At 38.0% G+C, this 16,269-nt stretch overlaps 1 protein-coding gene across 2 annotated transcripts in view; it reads right to left on the reverse strand.

The window, feature by feature from the left end:
- The window catches only part of snx8a (sorting nexin 8a), a 32,837-nt gene extending 17,639 nt beyond the window's left edge, over positions 1 to 15,198 (reverse strand). The window contains exons 1-4 of one of the 2 annotated variants that reach the window (XM_057860891.1): positions 15,159 to 15,198; positions 13,268 to 13,338; positions 10,134 to 10,261; positions 5,282 to 5,414 (exon numbers count right to left, since the gene is read on the reverse strand). In XM_057860891.1, the coding sequence (XP_057716874.1) occupies positions 5,282 to 5,414; positions 10,134 to 10,261; positions 13,268 to 13,289 (283 nt within the window). In that variant the 5' untranslated portion in view covers positions 13,290 to 13,338; positions 15,159 to 15,198. Of the gene's footprint in view, positions 1 to 5,281; positions 5,415 to 10,133; positions 10,262 to 13,267; positions 13,339 to 14,658; positions 15,045 to 15,158 lie in introns of those variants that run through there. The other variant, XM_057860892.1, reaches the window with a different exon arrangement.
- Positions 15,199 to 16,269: the final 1,071 nt, after the last annotated feature.

The raw sequence follows: 16,269 nt of genomic DNA on the forward strand, positions 1-16,269 counted from the left end.
GTTCTCAGCACTTTTATACAATTTTTTTTCATATCAGTAAGAAGTAAGCACATAAATATTATGCACTAAAATGCATGTTTATATGATGGCAATTTAATTTTTGCTCTTTAGCAAAAAAAACAAAACAACAAAAAATACAATTGTTATATTTTTTTACAGAGCATTAAATGTATTGAATCGGATCGAAAATCGTGTCCCTCGTATCAAAATTCGTACCGAACCATGACTTAACTGTATCATTGCATCCCTATGGAACACCATTGCAGAAGCTATGACGGGAAAAGTTTTCATTTTCCTAAATGCTGAAGTTGTTAAGTGCAATTAAAAAAAAAAAAAAAATTTAACACATTTTATTTATTCTGTGTTTCTGTGCGGTATCAATATTGTTGTTTTTTACTTAAGAGGTATGGTCTATTGTTTCTGGTTGTGATTTCTTAAAAAGTATATTTGAATTTAAGAGTAAATATCTATCGCGTTTAAACGGGTGTACTTCATCTATTAATATATACTGTAATCGCACTGTGTTATTGTAAATTGGTTAAAAAAATTGGGGGGGGGCGCAATAATATCGCATATCGCAATAATTTATGAGAATAATTATCGCACACTAAAATTTGTTATCGCGACAGGCCTACCTGCTACACAAAAAAAAAAACTACAATGTGCTGACTGCTTTATGGCATACGTCACTTCCCCCTTTCCCCATTCCTTATAAAGACGGAAGTCATTGCAAACGCTTTCGCGTGACTTCTGCAAAGATGGCAGAGTAACAGAGACAGAAAGTTTTGTCTGAGGAGGAAAAAGAAAGGGCAGCTGCCATGATATACAGAATAAACATTGGCCCGGATTTCACTCGCTGGCGTGACAAACCTCCCCCCCAGCCCCAAGTTGCCAAGTTCGGTTGGGCCACACCAAATAAAGCCCTATTCACACACATATCCAGGGAAATCCCCGTGTAAGGTGAAGCGGGATTTACTCGCATCATTCCTTTCACACATGACGAATGACGTGGGTTGGACACTTTCATAGACTTGTTTTGTTCCACAGGGGGCGTTTCCGAAATCGTAACTACAGCCAATTCAAGCTCATCAAGAGTGTTTTTAAGCCCAGGCGATCCAAGAGAAGGGTGTCGTTATATTAACTTGCTGGGCACCATTCGACAGCTCTGCCGCCCTTGTTTTGAAATCTCCTACGTTGTGCTGGTATTTCATTCGGCGGCTTCTAACCGCTGGAGAACCAGCCCAAAAGCCACCGGGGGAAGGAAGAATCCTACTGGCTTTGTTTTGTTGTCTTATCAGCTCTCTGCCTACCACTTAGGTTAATATTATTGATCCCCGTCGACTTACTGTCACGGACCCATTGTGTTATTCTGCATTTTCAGCGATCGCATGTATTTTTGTTTGTATTTAATAAACCCTTGAACGCATCCCTCCGTTGTTTTGTGCTTTGAAGTACAACCTTGTTTCCGCAGTAGCGGACCCTAACATCGGCAACAAAATAAACCACACATTTCCAAAGATGGATGATGGACTCTCTTCCTCTGCTCTACAATCCCGGAGCAATTTCATTTAATTATGTTTTCAGTTTAAATTAGCAATGTTGATAATTGCGATGTTTGTTTACCGCTTTTCGTCATACTGCGAAGAGAGAGGAAGTGACAATTGGCCCGCCATGATATTTTACGTCATCAGCTATCGTGCTGTGACTCGGGAATTTAATGCCTGCTTTCACGCACATCGCTTCCCGGGAAAGTCCCAGACATTATACTATGACGCGACCCGTGAAATGTCCGCGTAATCTCCATTTCAGTCGACCTGGGAAAATGGTTTCACACATAAGGGCTACCCATTTAAATTCCGCAATTTTCCCGGTATTTCGGGTTGTTCGAAAAGGGCTTAAGCCACATGGTTGCTGATCGTCATATGCTATTGTTTAACCTCAACTGGCTTCATTACTATATTACTTTTCATCCTTCACACAGCCGCTGGAAACAGAAATGTCGTTTAATCCATCTGCAGGCGACCATCATGATTTTACGACAGTGCGCGGGTGTGCGCTGGTCCTCATGGGAAACACAGTCTTCCTTAAAGTGCCTGTGACACGAAAAAGCATGTTTATTTCATAATACATGCGGTATTTTATGCTCCTGAATGATATGGACCGCTTGGATGTGTGTGGAAGCGAACGCAATATTTATTTAGTTTTTTTAATCTCGCGCCATGAAAATGAGTTACTTCCGGCTTCGGTCTTGCATTGAGGAGGACGGCGCTGTGACGTGTACAAGAGAAGGAGTCCTCTTCACTATACAGCAGTACTGTTGTGTATGAGGACTAAGGATTCAGTTGATTTTGCGGATTAATACGTTTATTTTTCGCATCACGCCAGCCAAACGGCTGCAGAAAAATCTTGCTGTATGAGGGAGAGGCATGTGCGCCTTTTTGGAGTTTCAAAAGGTTCCCATTCACCGTGAATATTGGTCAAAACAAGCCCCTACTACTGTGGGACCATTGGACTTACGAGGAAGTGAGTAAACATTGTGTTTTGTATTATGTCAAATACTGGGATCATTTTAATATGTAGGTGACTTGCATTTTGTGGCTGACATGCATGCGGGGCGGCTATTTTTCGGCACAACACCGGCGGCTTGTCGCACATCCACCCGCCGGGAGAGAGCAATATATTCGGCTTACTGTGCTCATGTGCCCGGTGTTCTGTCAAATTTTCCGACCGATCAGAAATTGCAACTTTGAGTTATAAATAGCCGCGAATCCAGCGATTACAAAGTAAACACTACAAACTTTCTTCAAATTAAGGACTACTTACGTTTGACCATTGATAGGGATGTAAAAAGCTCTCCTCGTGCACATTAGCTGCACGTTAGCTGCACAACAACTGCAGCCGCCCTCTTCCGGGGAACGATCTGTAAATTGCTCTCCGGCGAAGACAATCGACAACCCAGTCATCATGTCAAAACATCCGGGCTAGTTATGTGTGATTTTCCGCTTCAAAGACTTTGAAACATCACTCGGTTCGGGTTAGCATGTCGGCTAGCTGTCACGCCTCTTGGCTTGTTTACATTCTCCCAAGCCGGGGAAGGAAAATGACATAAGCCGGATTTAGGTGTCATAAAATATCGTTCGGGAGGTGCGACAGTAAAGGTGAAGTCAACAGTTTTGACCATTATAGAATAATTTTGCCATGTCGTCCTGAATAGGTGCATTTTTATTATTTCATATTCCATTTAGCACAAGACTGTTATTTGTAATGACCATGCCATTTATTTAGCAATTGGGGAAAATACTTGGATAAAAAGAATATCCTGTAAAAATATTGAAGAGACAGAAACAATGACATTTTGCAGCTCTCTTCGTCGCATTTTCCTCGTTGTGAATAATTCCCCCTCGACGGGCTGACTGGTCCTTCTCAAGCCATTTATTTAGCTATTGGGGAAAAATATTTGGATAAAAAGAATATCCTGTAAAAATATTGGAGTAGAGAGACTGAAACAATGACGTTTTGCTGCTCGCATCGTCGCGTTTTCCTCCTTTTGCATAATTCCCCTTCAATGGGGTGAATAGTAAAACCGATGAGCCCATTCTCCCGCTGACGTCATCCACCTGTTGGGGACGCTAGAGCCCTACAACGGTAGGCGTGGCTAACCGGCAGATTAAAAGACTCATTTCTCATCATCTGCACTTTGCTAAATTGTTGTATAGTCGAATCGTCTCAAAATATGATTCTAATTCACATAACAATACTATTTTAAGACTTTTTTCTCCTTTCGAATGCTCTTTAAGGCAAAATACTAGAGGTGTGCAAAATTTCCGATTCTTAGATTATTCGCGATTCGGCCGTGGAAGATTCAAGAACGATTCACAAACATCCAAATTCCGATTATTGAAATATGCCAAGTAAAGCGGAAGTATAACACACTCAGCGCGCCGCGCGGTCTTCGGGACGGAACGGAGCGAGAGTAGCTAAACATCATGCTTCTCATTACCCGGCCCCTCAGGTAATGCCAATGCTCAACTCACGGCTCTAGCTCAACTCATGCCACGAGATAAAAAAACACAACAACATACCTGACTGCTGCCGAAAAGCTGCTACAAAGTACAGCCACAAAATGTTACGGTAGATATCATTTATATAGGACTAGATGCATTAATAATTAGGTAGCGTAAGCAGCATATCTACAAAAAGCTAGATGCGTGTATTAGTAAACGGCCGCCATCTTAAAACAGTACACTTCCCTGCAAGGCTGTTGTAGCGAACCTTCCAAGCAAACCTAATTAACTTTTTATCTAAAATACTCCTAAATCGGTAAAATGTTGACTTGAATCTATCTTTAAAATAGTTTTAAAACTTTCACATGTCGAAAGTAGACAAAAGGGAAATTATGTAATAACTGGAGCAATTTTAACAACTTTAACGGTTGATTCACAACATTAAAATTAATTGAATGTAGTTTAAAGCTGCTGATACAGAATGGGGACTGGAGTTTTTTTATTTAATTTTATTTTTGTATATTTGTTTACTGCTATATGCGAACTTGATACTGAAATAGTAGTTTGGTTTAGCCTGAGAGTATTTTCGAACAATTTTGGAACTAATGTACAAAACTTTAAAAAAAAAAAAAAAAAAAAAAAAGGGGGGGGTGCATCAATAATCGTTTTATAATCGAATCGGAGCCTCTGAATCGTAATCGTAATCGAATCGTTAGGTGCCCAAAGATTCCCAGCTCTACAAAATACTACTGCTTTTGTTCACCGGCATCACTAAAATTGAAAAGTTACAAAGGGTTGCTTTAAGAGAATTACAAAACCTGCTATCTTTCCCTCAACTTTTTTCCTCTTCATTACAATGTACAATACTTTTAGAAAACATACACACTACTAATTTTCAAACACTTTCTTTTGCTACTGAATGAAGAAGTGGCACCAAACTTTTGACTTGTAATGTATGTAGGAATAAAGGCTGTCTTGTTTTGATGAACACTTGACCCAACTACACTACTATATTTTAAACCAAAACTACTAAAACAGTTTAGTTGAATTCCAAATCATACCACTTTTGAGATGTTTGACACGGTCAGATATTTTCCCCCCAACATAAAAAGCTGTTACATAATGTTCCCTTTTTACATTCCCTGTACGTACTGCATGTGGTTGAAAGAAGAGCCACCAAAGAATTCACAGTGGATGCTCAGACAGACCTTTGACACCCAGAAGCATGACCTAACCACTCATTAAGCAAAACATTTATAGCTCACGTGCTTATCCACCTTGTATGTAGCTATCCAGGGCTTTGGGACTCGGCTGCTTTCCTTGCTGAGCGATGGCAATCAAAGCCAGTGCTTTGTACAGCGACAACTTGCTCAGGAAGCCATTGGCGGCCGCATCAACATGCTCGGTGATCTGAGGGTGACAAAGACTGCCTGTAACAAACACGTCACTGTCCCACCAGTCCTTCAATCTAAATGCAACTAAGGTTTGCATTCCTTCTGTGCAGGAAAGTGCTGACTGGACAGAAAGCTTCTGTAAAACTACTGCATGCATGCCATTCCTAAAATCACGGTTTTTGGCATTACAATACCATAGCTATTGATGTACGAACCGTATTTCTATAAGTCACAGTTTTTTTTCATAGTTTGGCTGGAGACTTGTGTGTGAAATTATTAACACATTATTATATCATTTCACATGTTATTTTGGTGTTTTGGAGTGACACTGATGGTTTGGTAAACTTGTTAGCATGTTCTTTATGCTATAGTTATCTGAATAACTCTTAATAGCTATGTTAACATACCGGCCACGTTCGCATTTCGTTGTTCATGCATCATGTAACATTATCACACTGTACACTTATTCAGCATGTTTTTCTCTCTATTGTATTTTGAATATTTGTATTTTTATTTTAGATTGCCTTTGAAGATGACATATCTGTACTATGTGTTTGATTTTATCAAATTTCCCCTAAAAATGCGACTTATACTCCGGTGCGACTTATAGTCCGAAAAATACGGTACTTAAGTGGTTATCTATTTATTTATTTGGTTATTTTGGGAAAAAGTCATAGTTCTGAGCTCTTAAAACACTTTTTAATTTTTTTTTTTTTTTTCACACTTTAACTATTAAAAGAAGCTTTAGATTGACAACCTTGAATACTAAAGAAAAATGGCCAGACTTGGCCAGACAGATAAATCATGGTGTCTGTAAAATGGGTCAGAGCCTTACAGTTATGAACAGATGTTCAAAATTCTTACCTAAATATATAATCACATGTTATCAAGAGTTTAGTTATGTCGCATTTAGATGATTGTTCAGTATTTTGGTCAAACACTTTTTTAACGAAAAAAAAAAAAAAAAAAAAAGTACAGTTGGTGTAAAACAAAGCTGCACGAGTGGCTCTAAAATGCTCTTATGGAACTAGTGTAGCAAAAATGCATTAACAGCTCTCATGGCTGTTGGTGAAAAACAGATGGTTGTATAAATTAACTTTCTAAGGGGTATTACTACAACTCAACACTTTGTTTTACCAAAATCTGCCTTTCTGTAAAAATGTACTCAGCTACCTCACTAGAAACTCTGAAAGTCAGTGTTTGACTTGAAAATGTAAAACTAGTCAGAGCCAGCGTACATTTCTGTTACGAGCCATGCAGGAATGGAATTCTTTACTTTTGATAATTAAACACAAAATGGTTTGGGATTTATGAAGCTACTCAAAGTGTTCTATCATAAATGAATGCTCATAGTTGTACATACTATAATTGTTTTTTCTATATGACTCCTTCTGTATACAAATATGACTCTTTGTTCTGTAAGTGGGTGATGTGATATGACCCCAGGAAGAGTAGCTGAAGCGGTGTGATGCTTCTGCTAATGGGGATCTTAAATAAACAAACTTGTCCATTGCTCAGTTTACAAAAATAAGAATTTGTTTGTCAGCCAGTTTGTTAGCATTGTAAAGACTCAAGTCATCATCACATACCAGAAATGTCACTGAGCTTCTTCACTTCAACTCTTATTGACCCTTGTAGGTAGGGATTTCCCCGATCCAATCACGTGATCAGATCGGGTGAAAAAGATTGGCATTAATTTTTTTAAGGGCTAAAAAGTAACAAAATAATCCAGAGGTACAACGGCATTGGCAAAAGAAACAAAAATATACTGTATATGTTTTATACTCGGCAACACTCCTGGAAAAAGCACATGTTTGGAACTTTTGTTCAAGTTAAAAAAAGAAATTAAAAAAAAAAAAAACTTTCTTTATTTTCCTGTTTCGGATTGAGACTCGGCAGATTCTCAAAATCAGGTGATTCGGACTTGGATGCAAAAAATATGCGATCTGGACATTCCAACTAGTGGCTACATAAAGGTACATAAAATTAATAAATGGCAGTTCAGTTGCAGTCTGCCTTTCTTGACTTGTTGGATTTGAGTGATTTGATCTTTTATCTCCCCCTTATCTGACATGTAAAAACATATAGGACATAATGTCTTATTCACGACACACATAATTTAAAAAGACAAATTGAAGACATTTTTGAAAATTCATTAGGGCTGTCAAAATTATCGCGTTAAAGGGCGGTAATCAATTTTTTTTTTTTTATTAATCACGTTAAAATATTGGACGCATTTAACGCACATGCCCCGCTCAAACAGATGGAAATGACAGCACAGTGCAATGTCCACTTGTTACTTGTGTTTTTTGGTGTTTTGTCACCCTCTGCTGGCGCTTGGGTGCGACTGTTTTTATGGGTTTCAGCACCGAGAGCAACAATGGCGAGCTACTAGTTTATTTTTTGATTGAAAATTTTACAACTTTTATTAAAACGAAAACATTTAAGAGGTGTTTTAATATAAAATTTCTATAACTTGTACTAACATTTATCTTTTAAGAACAACAAGTCTTTCTATCCATGAATCGCTTCAATAGAATGTTAATAAAGTTAATGCCATTTTGTTGATGTATTGTTATAATAAACAAATACAGTACTTATGTAGCGTATGTTGAATGTATATATCCGTCTTGTGTCTTATCTTTCCATTCCAACAATAAGTTACAGAAAAATATGGCTTATTTTATAGATGGTTTGAATTCCGATTAATTATTTTTAAGCTGTAATTAACTGGATTAAATATTTTAATCATTTGACAGCCCTAAAATTCATCCTTCACTTGCTCCTGAACCTAAAGAGGATATTTTTTTCCGAAGATAAGGGAATTAACATTTTTCAGTTTTCTCATGAACTCCACAAATTATCTGATGTGTTTCCAGGTACAAAGAGTCTGTTTTATTTAAAAAATATATATTTATATATGTTATTCATCATCATCTTGACATCACAGGCAATTTTCACGGGCTATCTCTCGTACAGTGTCGTAAATTCTTCAAATGAGCTTCTAAATCTCTAAATTATTCTCATAAATTATGGTATGTCGATCTTTGACGAGATGAGACCATTGATTCATTCATCTTCCGAGCCGTTTATCCTCATGAGGGTTGCAGGGGTGCTGGAGCCTATCCCAGAAAACTATATACCCTACCCACCGACGTCACAAAACCACGTGCTCGCTGTGTGGTTCCGCCCACTTGTCCGTCATTTTGTCTCTGTATTAGCATTGTTTTCAATTGATCGAGGAATTTAAAATGCATTTCATGGAAGACCCGGTGCTTTCTGATGCCGTAAACTCACTGGATGTGTTGCATAAAAGGCGTTATGTGGAAAAGCTTCGTTCTATACAGTCGCCAGATCCATATTTGATCCCCAAATCGATGTTTTTCGACCCACTGTCTTCGCCCTGTCTGCCTGACATCTGCTACGCTGATATTTACAATTATCTTGTCCACACAAAATCAGCCTATTCTCACGAAAATTTGAAAAACTTCAAGAGCTTGGAGGCTTATAAATACTTCGTTGCTGGTTGGGTGAAACAGGTCCTCGTCCACGAAAATTCGCAGGAATCTATCTTGTGCTTGGAAAGGTGAGTTACGAAATTTTCAATTCAAAATCTTTTGTTATTGCTAACATCCACTGTCCAGTCTAATGTATTTCATGTCGTTTGTCAATGGAGTTAAGGCTTTTAATGTTTATATGGTTTAGCGATAGCACTCTCACTACATACATACGTGTATGTTGTCAGCGATTAGCCTAGCAATGATCTTAATTGTGGTTATTTGTCAGCCCTGTAGACGAGGCCAGTTTCTTTCACTTGGTACCAGCTAAATATTATTAAAAAAATAACGATGGTGGAAGAAAGGGAAGTCACAAACATCTTGAATTTGAAACTATGTCGTACTACGTCGTATGTTGTCGGCGACTAGCCTCGCAATGATCTTAATTTTGGTTATTTGTCAGCCCAAAACCCTCTAAGTATATCTTAAATGCATCTTACCGGATATAAAATGACTACTACATAGTCTTTGGTGATTTTTTGGTGCCCAGTTTTCACGTCGAATTGCAGCCGTTCATTTCGCTCTCCTCTTTGGATCCCTCGGAATACGGTAAAACTTCAAGTCTCTCCTTCCATCTTCTCTGTTAGTGCGACCAACAGCCACACACGCCTTCACCATTTTGATTATTAATGTTAAGGAGCAGAAAAACACGCCGTAAATAGGAGAAATGTACGTAGCCGTAACAGGTTAACACTATGTTTTGACGGACAAGTGGGCGGTACCATTCAGGAGAGCGGAGTTGTGACGTCACGTGGGTAGGGTCTATAGGCAGTAGGTAGTGTACAACCTGAATTGGTTGCCAGCCCATTGCAGGGCACAAGTGGACAATCTTTCATGCACACACTCGCACCTATGAACAATTTGGAGTATTTATGCATGTTTTGGGAATGTGGAAGGAATCCAGAGTACCGAGGGAAAACATGCAAGCTCCACACAGGAAGGCCAGAACCGGCGGACGTGCTAACCATTCATAAAACGTACAACTAATCTTTGTAAAATGGACCAAAAAAAAAAAAAAAAAAACATCCATCTATACATTGTCTGTAAGCTTATCCTCTCAAGGGTCACGGGAAGACCGGACCCCGCGATGTGCAAGGCCCAAATAGACAAATAACCATTTATTTAACCCACAAATGTTTGTACCGGTAATTTAAAATAAACACTATACATGACCTCACCTGGGCTTGGACTCCCTTGGAGAGTTTGGTGCTCTCAAGCAACCTTTGAAACACATCACCCTGAACCTTCTCATCGTTCTGGCTGCAGACGGCCTCGTATACCTCTCTATAATAGGCAGGAACCGAGCCTGGAAAGGAAAAACAGTGTTGTTTTTGGCAGCCGTCTTAGTCTTTTGGAAGGAAAATACTTATGAGTTTTAGTTGGGTTTTATTGTGTTCGGATTTTATCTGCTTTATTTTGTTTTATTTGTTGTAATGACTTTTAGCGTGGTGCATTGTTTTGTTTTGTTTTTTTCTCAATTTTATTGTATACTATGTACCAGCCTTTTATTTATTATGTACTATATTTTAGGGCTGCAGCTATCGATTATTTTAGTAATCGATTAATTGATGAACTAGTTATTTCGAATTTTCGAGTAATTGGATAAGGAGCATAAAAAATTAAAATACCTGAGCTCAGCCTCAAACGGTAATGAAAAAATAAATAAATGAGGATCTAAGTACAACAAAAGAACAGTTGGCTAACTTACCTCGCGAAAGTCCGCTAGCTTAAATGCTATAAAATGCTAACCTTTTTTTTTTTTTTTTTTTAACAATACTCTTAAATGGTTCAAGCACATATTCCCACAAAAACGGCTAAATATACCAATAAACTAAATTACAAATGCATTAAAAAAAAAAAAAAACACTAGCTCAGACAAAAACCTATCTTAACGAGGAGTAGCTGGATTCAGCCATGTGAAATGAGTTATGTCATATTCACTGTTGCCACTAGTGGGCAGTGTATCCGCCCAAATCAATAAAACTAAATGCAAACACTTTCAAAACAAACAATTAGAACGCCACTTTAATTAAACGAATACTCGAAGCAGCAAAATTTAATTCCAAACTTTTTTCTAATCAAATTACTTAAGGAAATCGATTAATTGTTGCAGCACTACTATATTTTGCTTAGTTGTAAAAGCACTTTGAGGACCTCTCAGGTTTTTGTAAATTTGAATATAATTTTGAACCTAACTAGCATTTGACAGCCATCTAAAGTTTGTCACAAAATACAACTCTTATCACCTACAAAAAAATAGCCAGAATTAAGGGTCTTCTGGAGAAGAAAATGTATGCATGCATTCATTTTCAGTAGATTGGACTATTGCAACGGTATATTTACAGGTCTTAATAAAAAATAAGTCAAGAAGCTACAGCGAGTACAGAAAGCTGCTGCTAGGGTCCTTACAAATACAAGGAAACTGGACCATATTACACTGGTCAAGAGATAGACGATAAAATATTACTGCTTGTCTACGAAACACTTAATGGCCCTGGACCAAAATACATGCTTGATTTGTTTGACCCCTATGAAAGATTTAGAACCCTAAGGTCATCCGGAACCGGTCTGCTGTATGTTCCAAGAACAAGAACCAAGCAGGGTGAGGCAGCATTTAGCTATTATGTTCCTCACCTCTGGAACAAGTTACCTGAAGGTCTGAAGTGTGCTGAAACTAGTGCTGCAACGATTACTTGATGAACTCGAGTATTTCGGTTAGAAAAAAAGCTTCGAATCAAATTTTGCTGCTTCGAGTATTCGTTTAATTAGAGTGACGTTGTAATAGATTGTTTTGAAAGTGTTTGCATTTAGTTTTATTGATTTGGGTGAATACACTGCCATTTAGTGGGAACAGTGAATATGAAATAACTTATTTAACATGACTGAATTCAGCTGCTCCCTGTTAAGACTAACATAAGGTAAGTTTTTGTTTGAGCTAATATGTTTTTTATGCATTCGTAATTTAGTTTATAGGTATTTAGCTGTTTTGAGGGGATTATAAAGAGCATTGTCAAAAAATGTTAGCATTTTATAGCATTTAAACTAGGGGATTTTTACTATGTTAAGTTAGCAAATTTTTTTTGTTTTACTTAGATCCTCATTTATTGATGATCAGGTTTTTTTTTTTTTTTTCTTTTAATGATAGTGCAATTCTGCATAGTTTGAAGAAACACTCTGGAATTTTATTTTGTATTTGCATTTAATGCTCTTTTGAAAGTGCAATATTAGCATTGGTTTTACATCTCCTAAAATTGATTCTGCAACGCATTAAATGTTCCTAATCCGATTACTCGATTATTTGAACTAACTAGTTGATCAATTAATCGACTACTGAAATAATCGATTGCTGCAGCCCTAGCTCAAACTGTTACTATTTTATATCAGGGCTAAAAAAGCTAATTGTTTTCCACTGCATATTCATAACTGTCTATATATTTCAAATTTCAAGTTATTTGCTTTTATCCCCCCCCCCCCCCATTTCCGATTCCAACTATTTTTTTCATTCTTTTGAATATTTAATCTGATTTTTATGTATAATCTTATTTCTTATTTAACTCTTGTTTCAATTGTCTATATTTTTTACTTTATTTTTTATTTATTGTGGGTTTTACGATTTTTAAAAATAATAATAATAATAATATTTATTTATTTATTCTATGGATCTTTATGTGATGTAAAGCACTTTGAATTTGCCTTGTGTTGAATTGTGCTATACAAATAAATTTGCCTTGCCTTGCCTAGCAAAACCAGATCCCGGATTAGAACTTTTAAAGTGAATGTGCTAACCACTGGGAACACAATGCTTCCACAATCTGCCATATCATCAAAAAAAAAAAATAATCATCTCACTAATTGCACCTCATCGTGTGACAGTTGTATCTGATTAGTTTATCATCAAACCTTAACGGTCTACTCACATCACTTCAACTGAAATACATGTACACTTCTATCCTAGCATACGCTTAACATTTCCATTACTTACTTCAATGAAAGTAGCTTTAAATAAAATAGCCACAAACATGTTGTTAGAGTAATTTGAGAGTGTAGCGCACCAACCGCTCATACACTTTTGAAATAATTGCATGAAAACGTTACGAATTTTAGAAGTAGCATGCAGGTTGAAGAATGAAAAAAACAATATGCTGGTTTAAAATCCGCGTTCTCACTTCAACCAAGTGACCACACGCCCCCCGAAAAGCGTTTTAGCTAACTTTACGCTGCATCTTTGCAGGCACAAAAGTAAACAATTAGTTCAAATATCTCAAAATAACGCAGGAGATACCCATAAGAGTGAGGAATGCTCATACTATACCTTCATTGATCTCTACAGCCATGGTTCAACCGGACTGTCATGTGAGCGCAAGAGCACCTCCATGTGATTTCCTGCAGAAACGAAAAAACAAGTCATTTATTTCTTAAAGTTGTAGTAGGCAGCTTCTGGTTTAAAGAGCATACGACACCAGAAAAAAAGTCTTAAATGGCATTATTATGTGAATTAGAATCATATTTTGAGACGATTCGACCATATACAACAATTTAGCAAAGCGCAGATGACGAGAAATTAGTCTTTTAATCTGCCGGTTAGCCACGCCTACAATTATAGGGCTTTAGCGTCCCCAACAGGTGGATGACGTCAGCGGTAGACTAGGCTCATCGGTTTTACTATTCAGCCCATTGAGGGGGAATTGTTCAGAACGAGGAAAACGAGACGAAGAGAGCTGCAAAATGTCATTGTTTCAGTCTCTCTACTCCCAATATTTTTACAGGATATTCTTTTTATCCAAGTATTTTCCCCAATAGCTATATAAATGGCTTGAGAAGGACCAGTCAGCCCGTCGAGGGGGAACTATTCACAATGAGGAAAACGCGACGAAGAGAGCGGCAAAATGTCATTGTTTCTGTCTCTTTACTTCAATATTTTTACAGGATATTCTTTTTATCCAAGTATTTTTCCCCAATAGCTATATAAATGGCTTGAGAAGGACCAGTCAGCCCGTCGAGGGGGAACTATTCACAATGAGGAAAACGCGACAAAGAGAGCGGCAAAATGTCATTGTTTCTGTCTCTTTACTTCAATATTTTTACAGGATATTCTTTTTACCCAAGTACTTTCCCCAATTGCTAAATAAATGGCATGGTCATGACAAATAACTTGTGCTAAATGGAATATAAAATAATAAAAATCCATTTATTCAAGACGACATGGCAAAATTACTCCATAATGGTCAAAACAGTTGACTTTACCTTTACTGTCACACCTGCCGAAAGATATTTTATGACACCTAAATCGGACATATGTCATTTCCCTTCCCCGGCTTCGGAGAATGTAAACAGACCAGAAGGAGTGACAGCTAGCCGACATGCTAACCCGAACCGAGGGATGTTTCAAAGTCTTCGAAGTGGAAAATCACACATAACTAGCCTGGATTATTTGACATGACGACCCGGTTGTCGAGTTTCTTTGCGGATCGGCAAACCGCCCGGCGGAGAGCAATTTACAGTTCGTTCCCTGGAGGAGGGTGGCTGGAATTGTTGTGTAGCTAACGTGCTAACAGCTAACCGCTAATAAGCGTGAGGATAGCTTTTTACATGCCTATCAATGATCAAACGTAAGTAGTCCTTTATTTAAAGGAATTTTATAGTGTTTACTTTGTAATCACTGTATTCGTATTTGACATAATACAAAACAAGATGTTTACTCACTTCCTTATAAGTCCAATGGTCCCACAGTAAATATCCACGGTGAATGGGAACCTTTTGAAACTCCAAAAAGGCGCATACGCCTCTCCCGCATACAGAATGATTTTTCTGCAGCCGTTTGGCTGGCGTGATGCAAAAAATAAAAGTATTAATCCGCAAAATCAGCTGAATCCTTCGTCCTCATACACAACAGTACACTGTAGCGTGAAGAGGACGTCTTCTACCGTACACGTCACAGCGCCCTCCTCCTCAATGCGAGACCGAAGCCGGAAGTCACTCATTTTCCTGGCGCGGGATTCAAAAAACTAAATAAATATAGCGATCGCTTCCACACACATCCAAGCGGTCCATATCATTCAGGAGCATAAAATACCGCGTGTATTATGAAATAAACATGCTTTTTCGTGTCACAAGCACTTTAAAGTCCAGGCAGCCAATGGGCGCTATAAAGTGTCAATTGTGAACGTTAACAGTAAAGCAAAGCTCATCATTTTTCTTATTACCTGGAATCTTTACAATTGGGAATAATACTATGGTAGTAGGTGGTCCTGGGTATTTCCATTCCTCCTTTTCTGCGGAGGGAAATTGAAAAAAGTTTTTGTAGACACATTAGACTTTTATAATTAATCTTGTGGTAAAAATAAATGCTAAAATTATATTGGAATTACTATAAAATTTGCAAAATAATTAAGCTAAAATTTGTTTTAATAAATAATTTGACAATTCATTTAAAAAAAAAAAACATACATGGCAATTAGTGACGGGATCTGTCGTTCACTTGAGTAAACGAATCCATTCCGGTTCGTTCAGTAAAAAGATTCGTTCAAACGAATCGTTCAACGAATCGTTCGCCCCCATCATCTCCCTCCCCGCCCAAATGAATCGTTCGGTTAGTGAACGGGAAGTGACGTTGCCGAACGAATCACCAAAGACCGCTTCGCAGTATAACTGAACGGGAAGTGACATTGCTTGGTCCCTCCCTCTCTTGCACATTGACCACTCATCGTAGTTTCAGAAATGAGTGACAGGCGATATCATTCTGCTTACACAGACAGCCTCGTCTCCCTCCCGCTGCTGCAAAAGCGAGGGAGAACTTCCGCGTCGTCTGTCCTAGTTCTATGGGCTCAAAGTCATGGCTCGTGCTTGCATTTCGATTTAGGACACGGTTAAACATTTTCCTTTTGAGGGGGAAGTGGGGGTTTGGGGTCGGGGGCGCACGGACTTTCTTTAGCATGATCTTGCTCACATATACAATGCTGCTGCAGTGCTGCTACCAGCCAACACGGCATGCTTGCTGTCACGAAAATAAAAATAAATCGAAAGTTTAATTTCTAAATATGGAACGACCAACACATCATATTTACCTCTCGCTCTGTTGTATTTTTGTTTTTTATTATTAAGATGATCGTATTGAATTTTTGCACTGGTATTAATAAATAAAATAATCCGGTCAGCTCCCCTGTCGTCCCCGCATCTCAGATCGTCAAATGCTGATGAGAAATAATTGTTTGCTCTTTATGATGTCGCCTTTCTACTCTCATTAGTCTGTTAAGAAAAATGTAGACATATTGCGACATCTCCCGTGTCCGCCCGCTTTGTTTTTGGGTGCTTGAG

The sequence above is a fragment of the Corythoichthys intestinalis genome, chromosome 16 (genome assembly GCF_030265065.1).
Source record: "Corythoichthys intestinalis isolate RoL2023-P3 chromosome 16, ASM3026506v1, whole genome shotgun sequence".
Classification (NCBI taxonomy): domain Eukaryota; kingdom Metazoa; phylum Chordata; class Actinopteri; order Syngnathiformes; family Syngnathidae; genus Corythoichthys; species Corythoichthys intestinalis.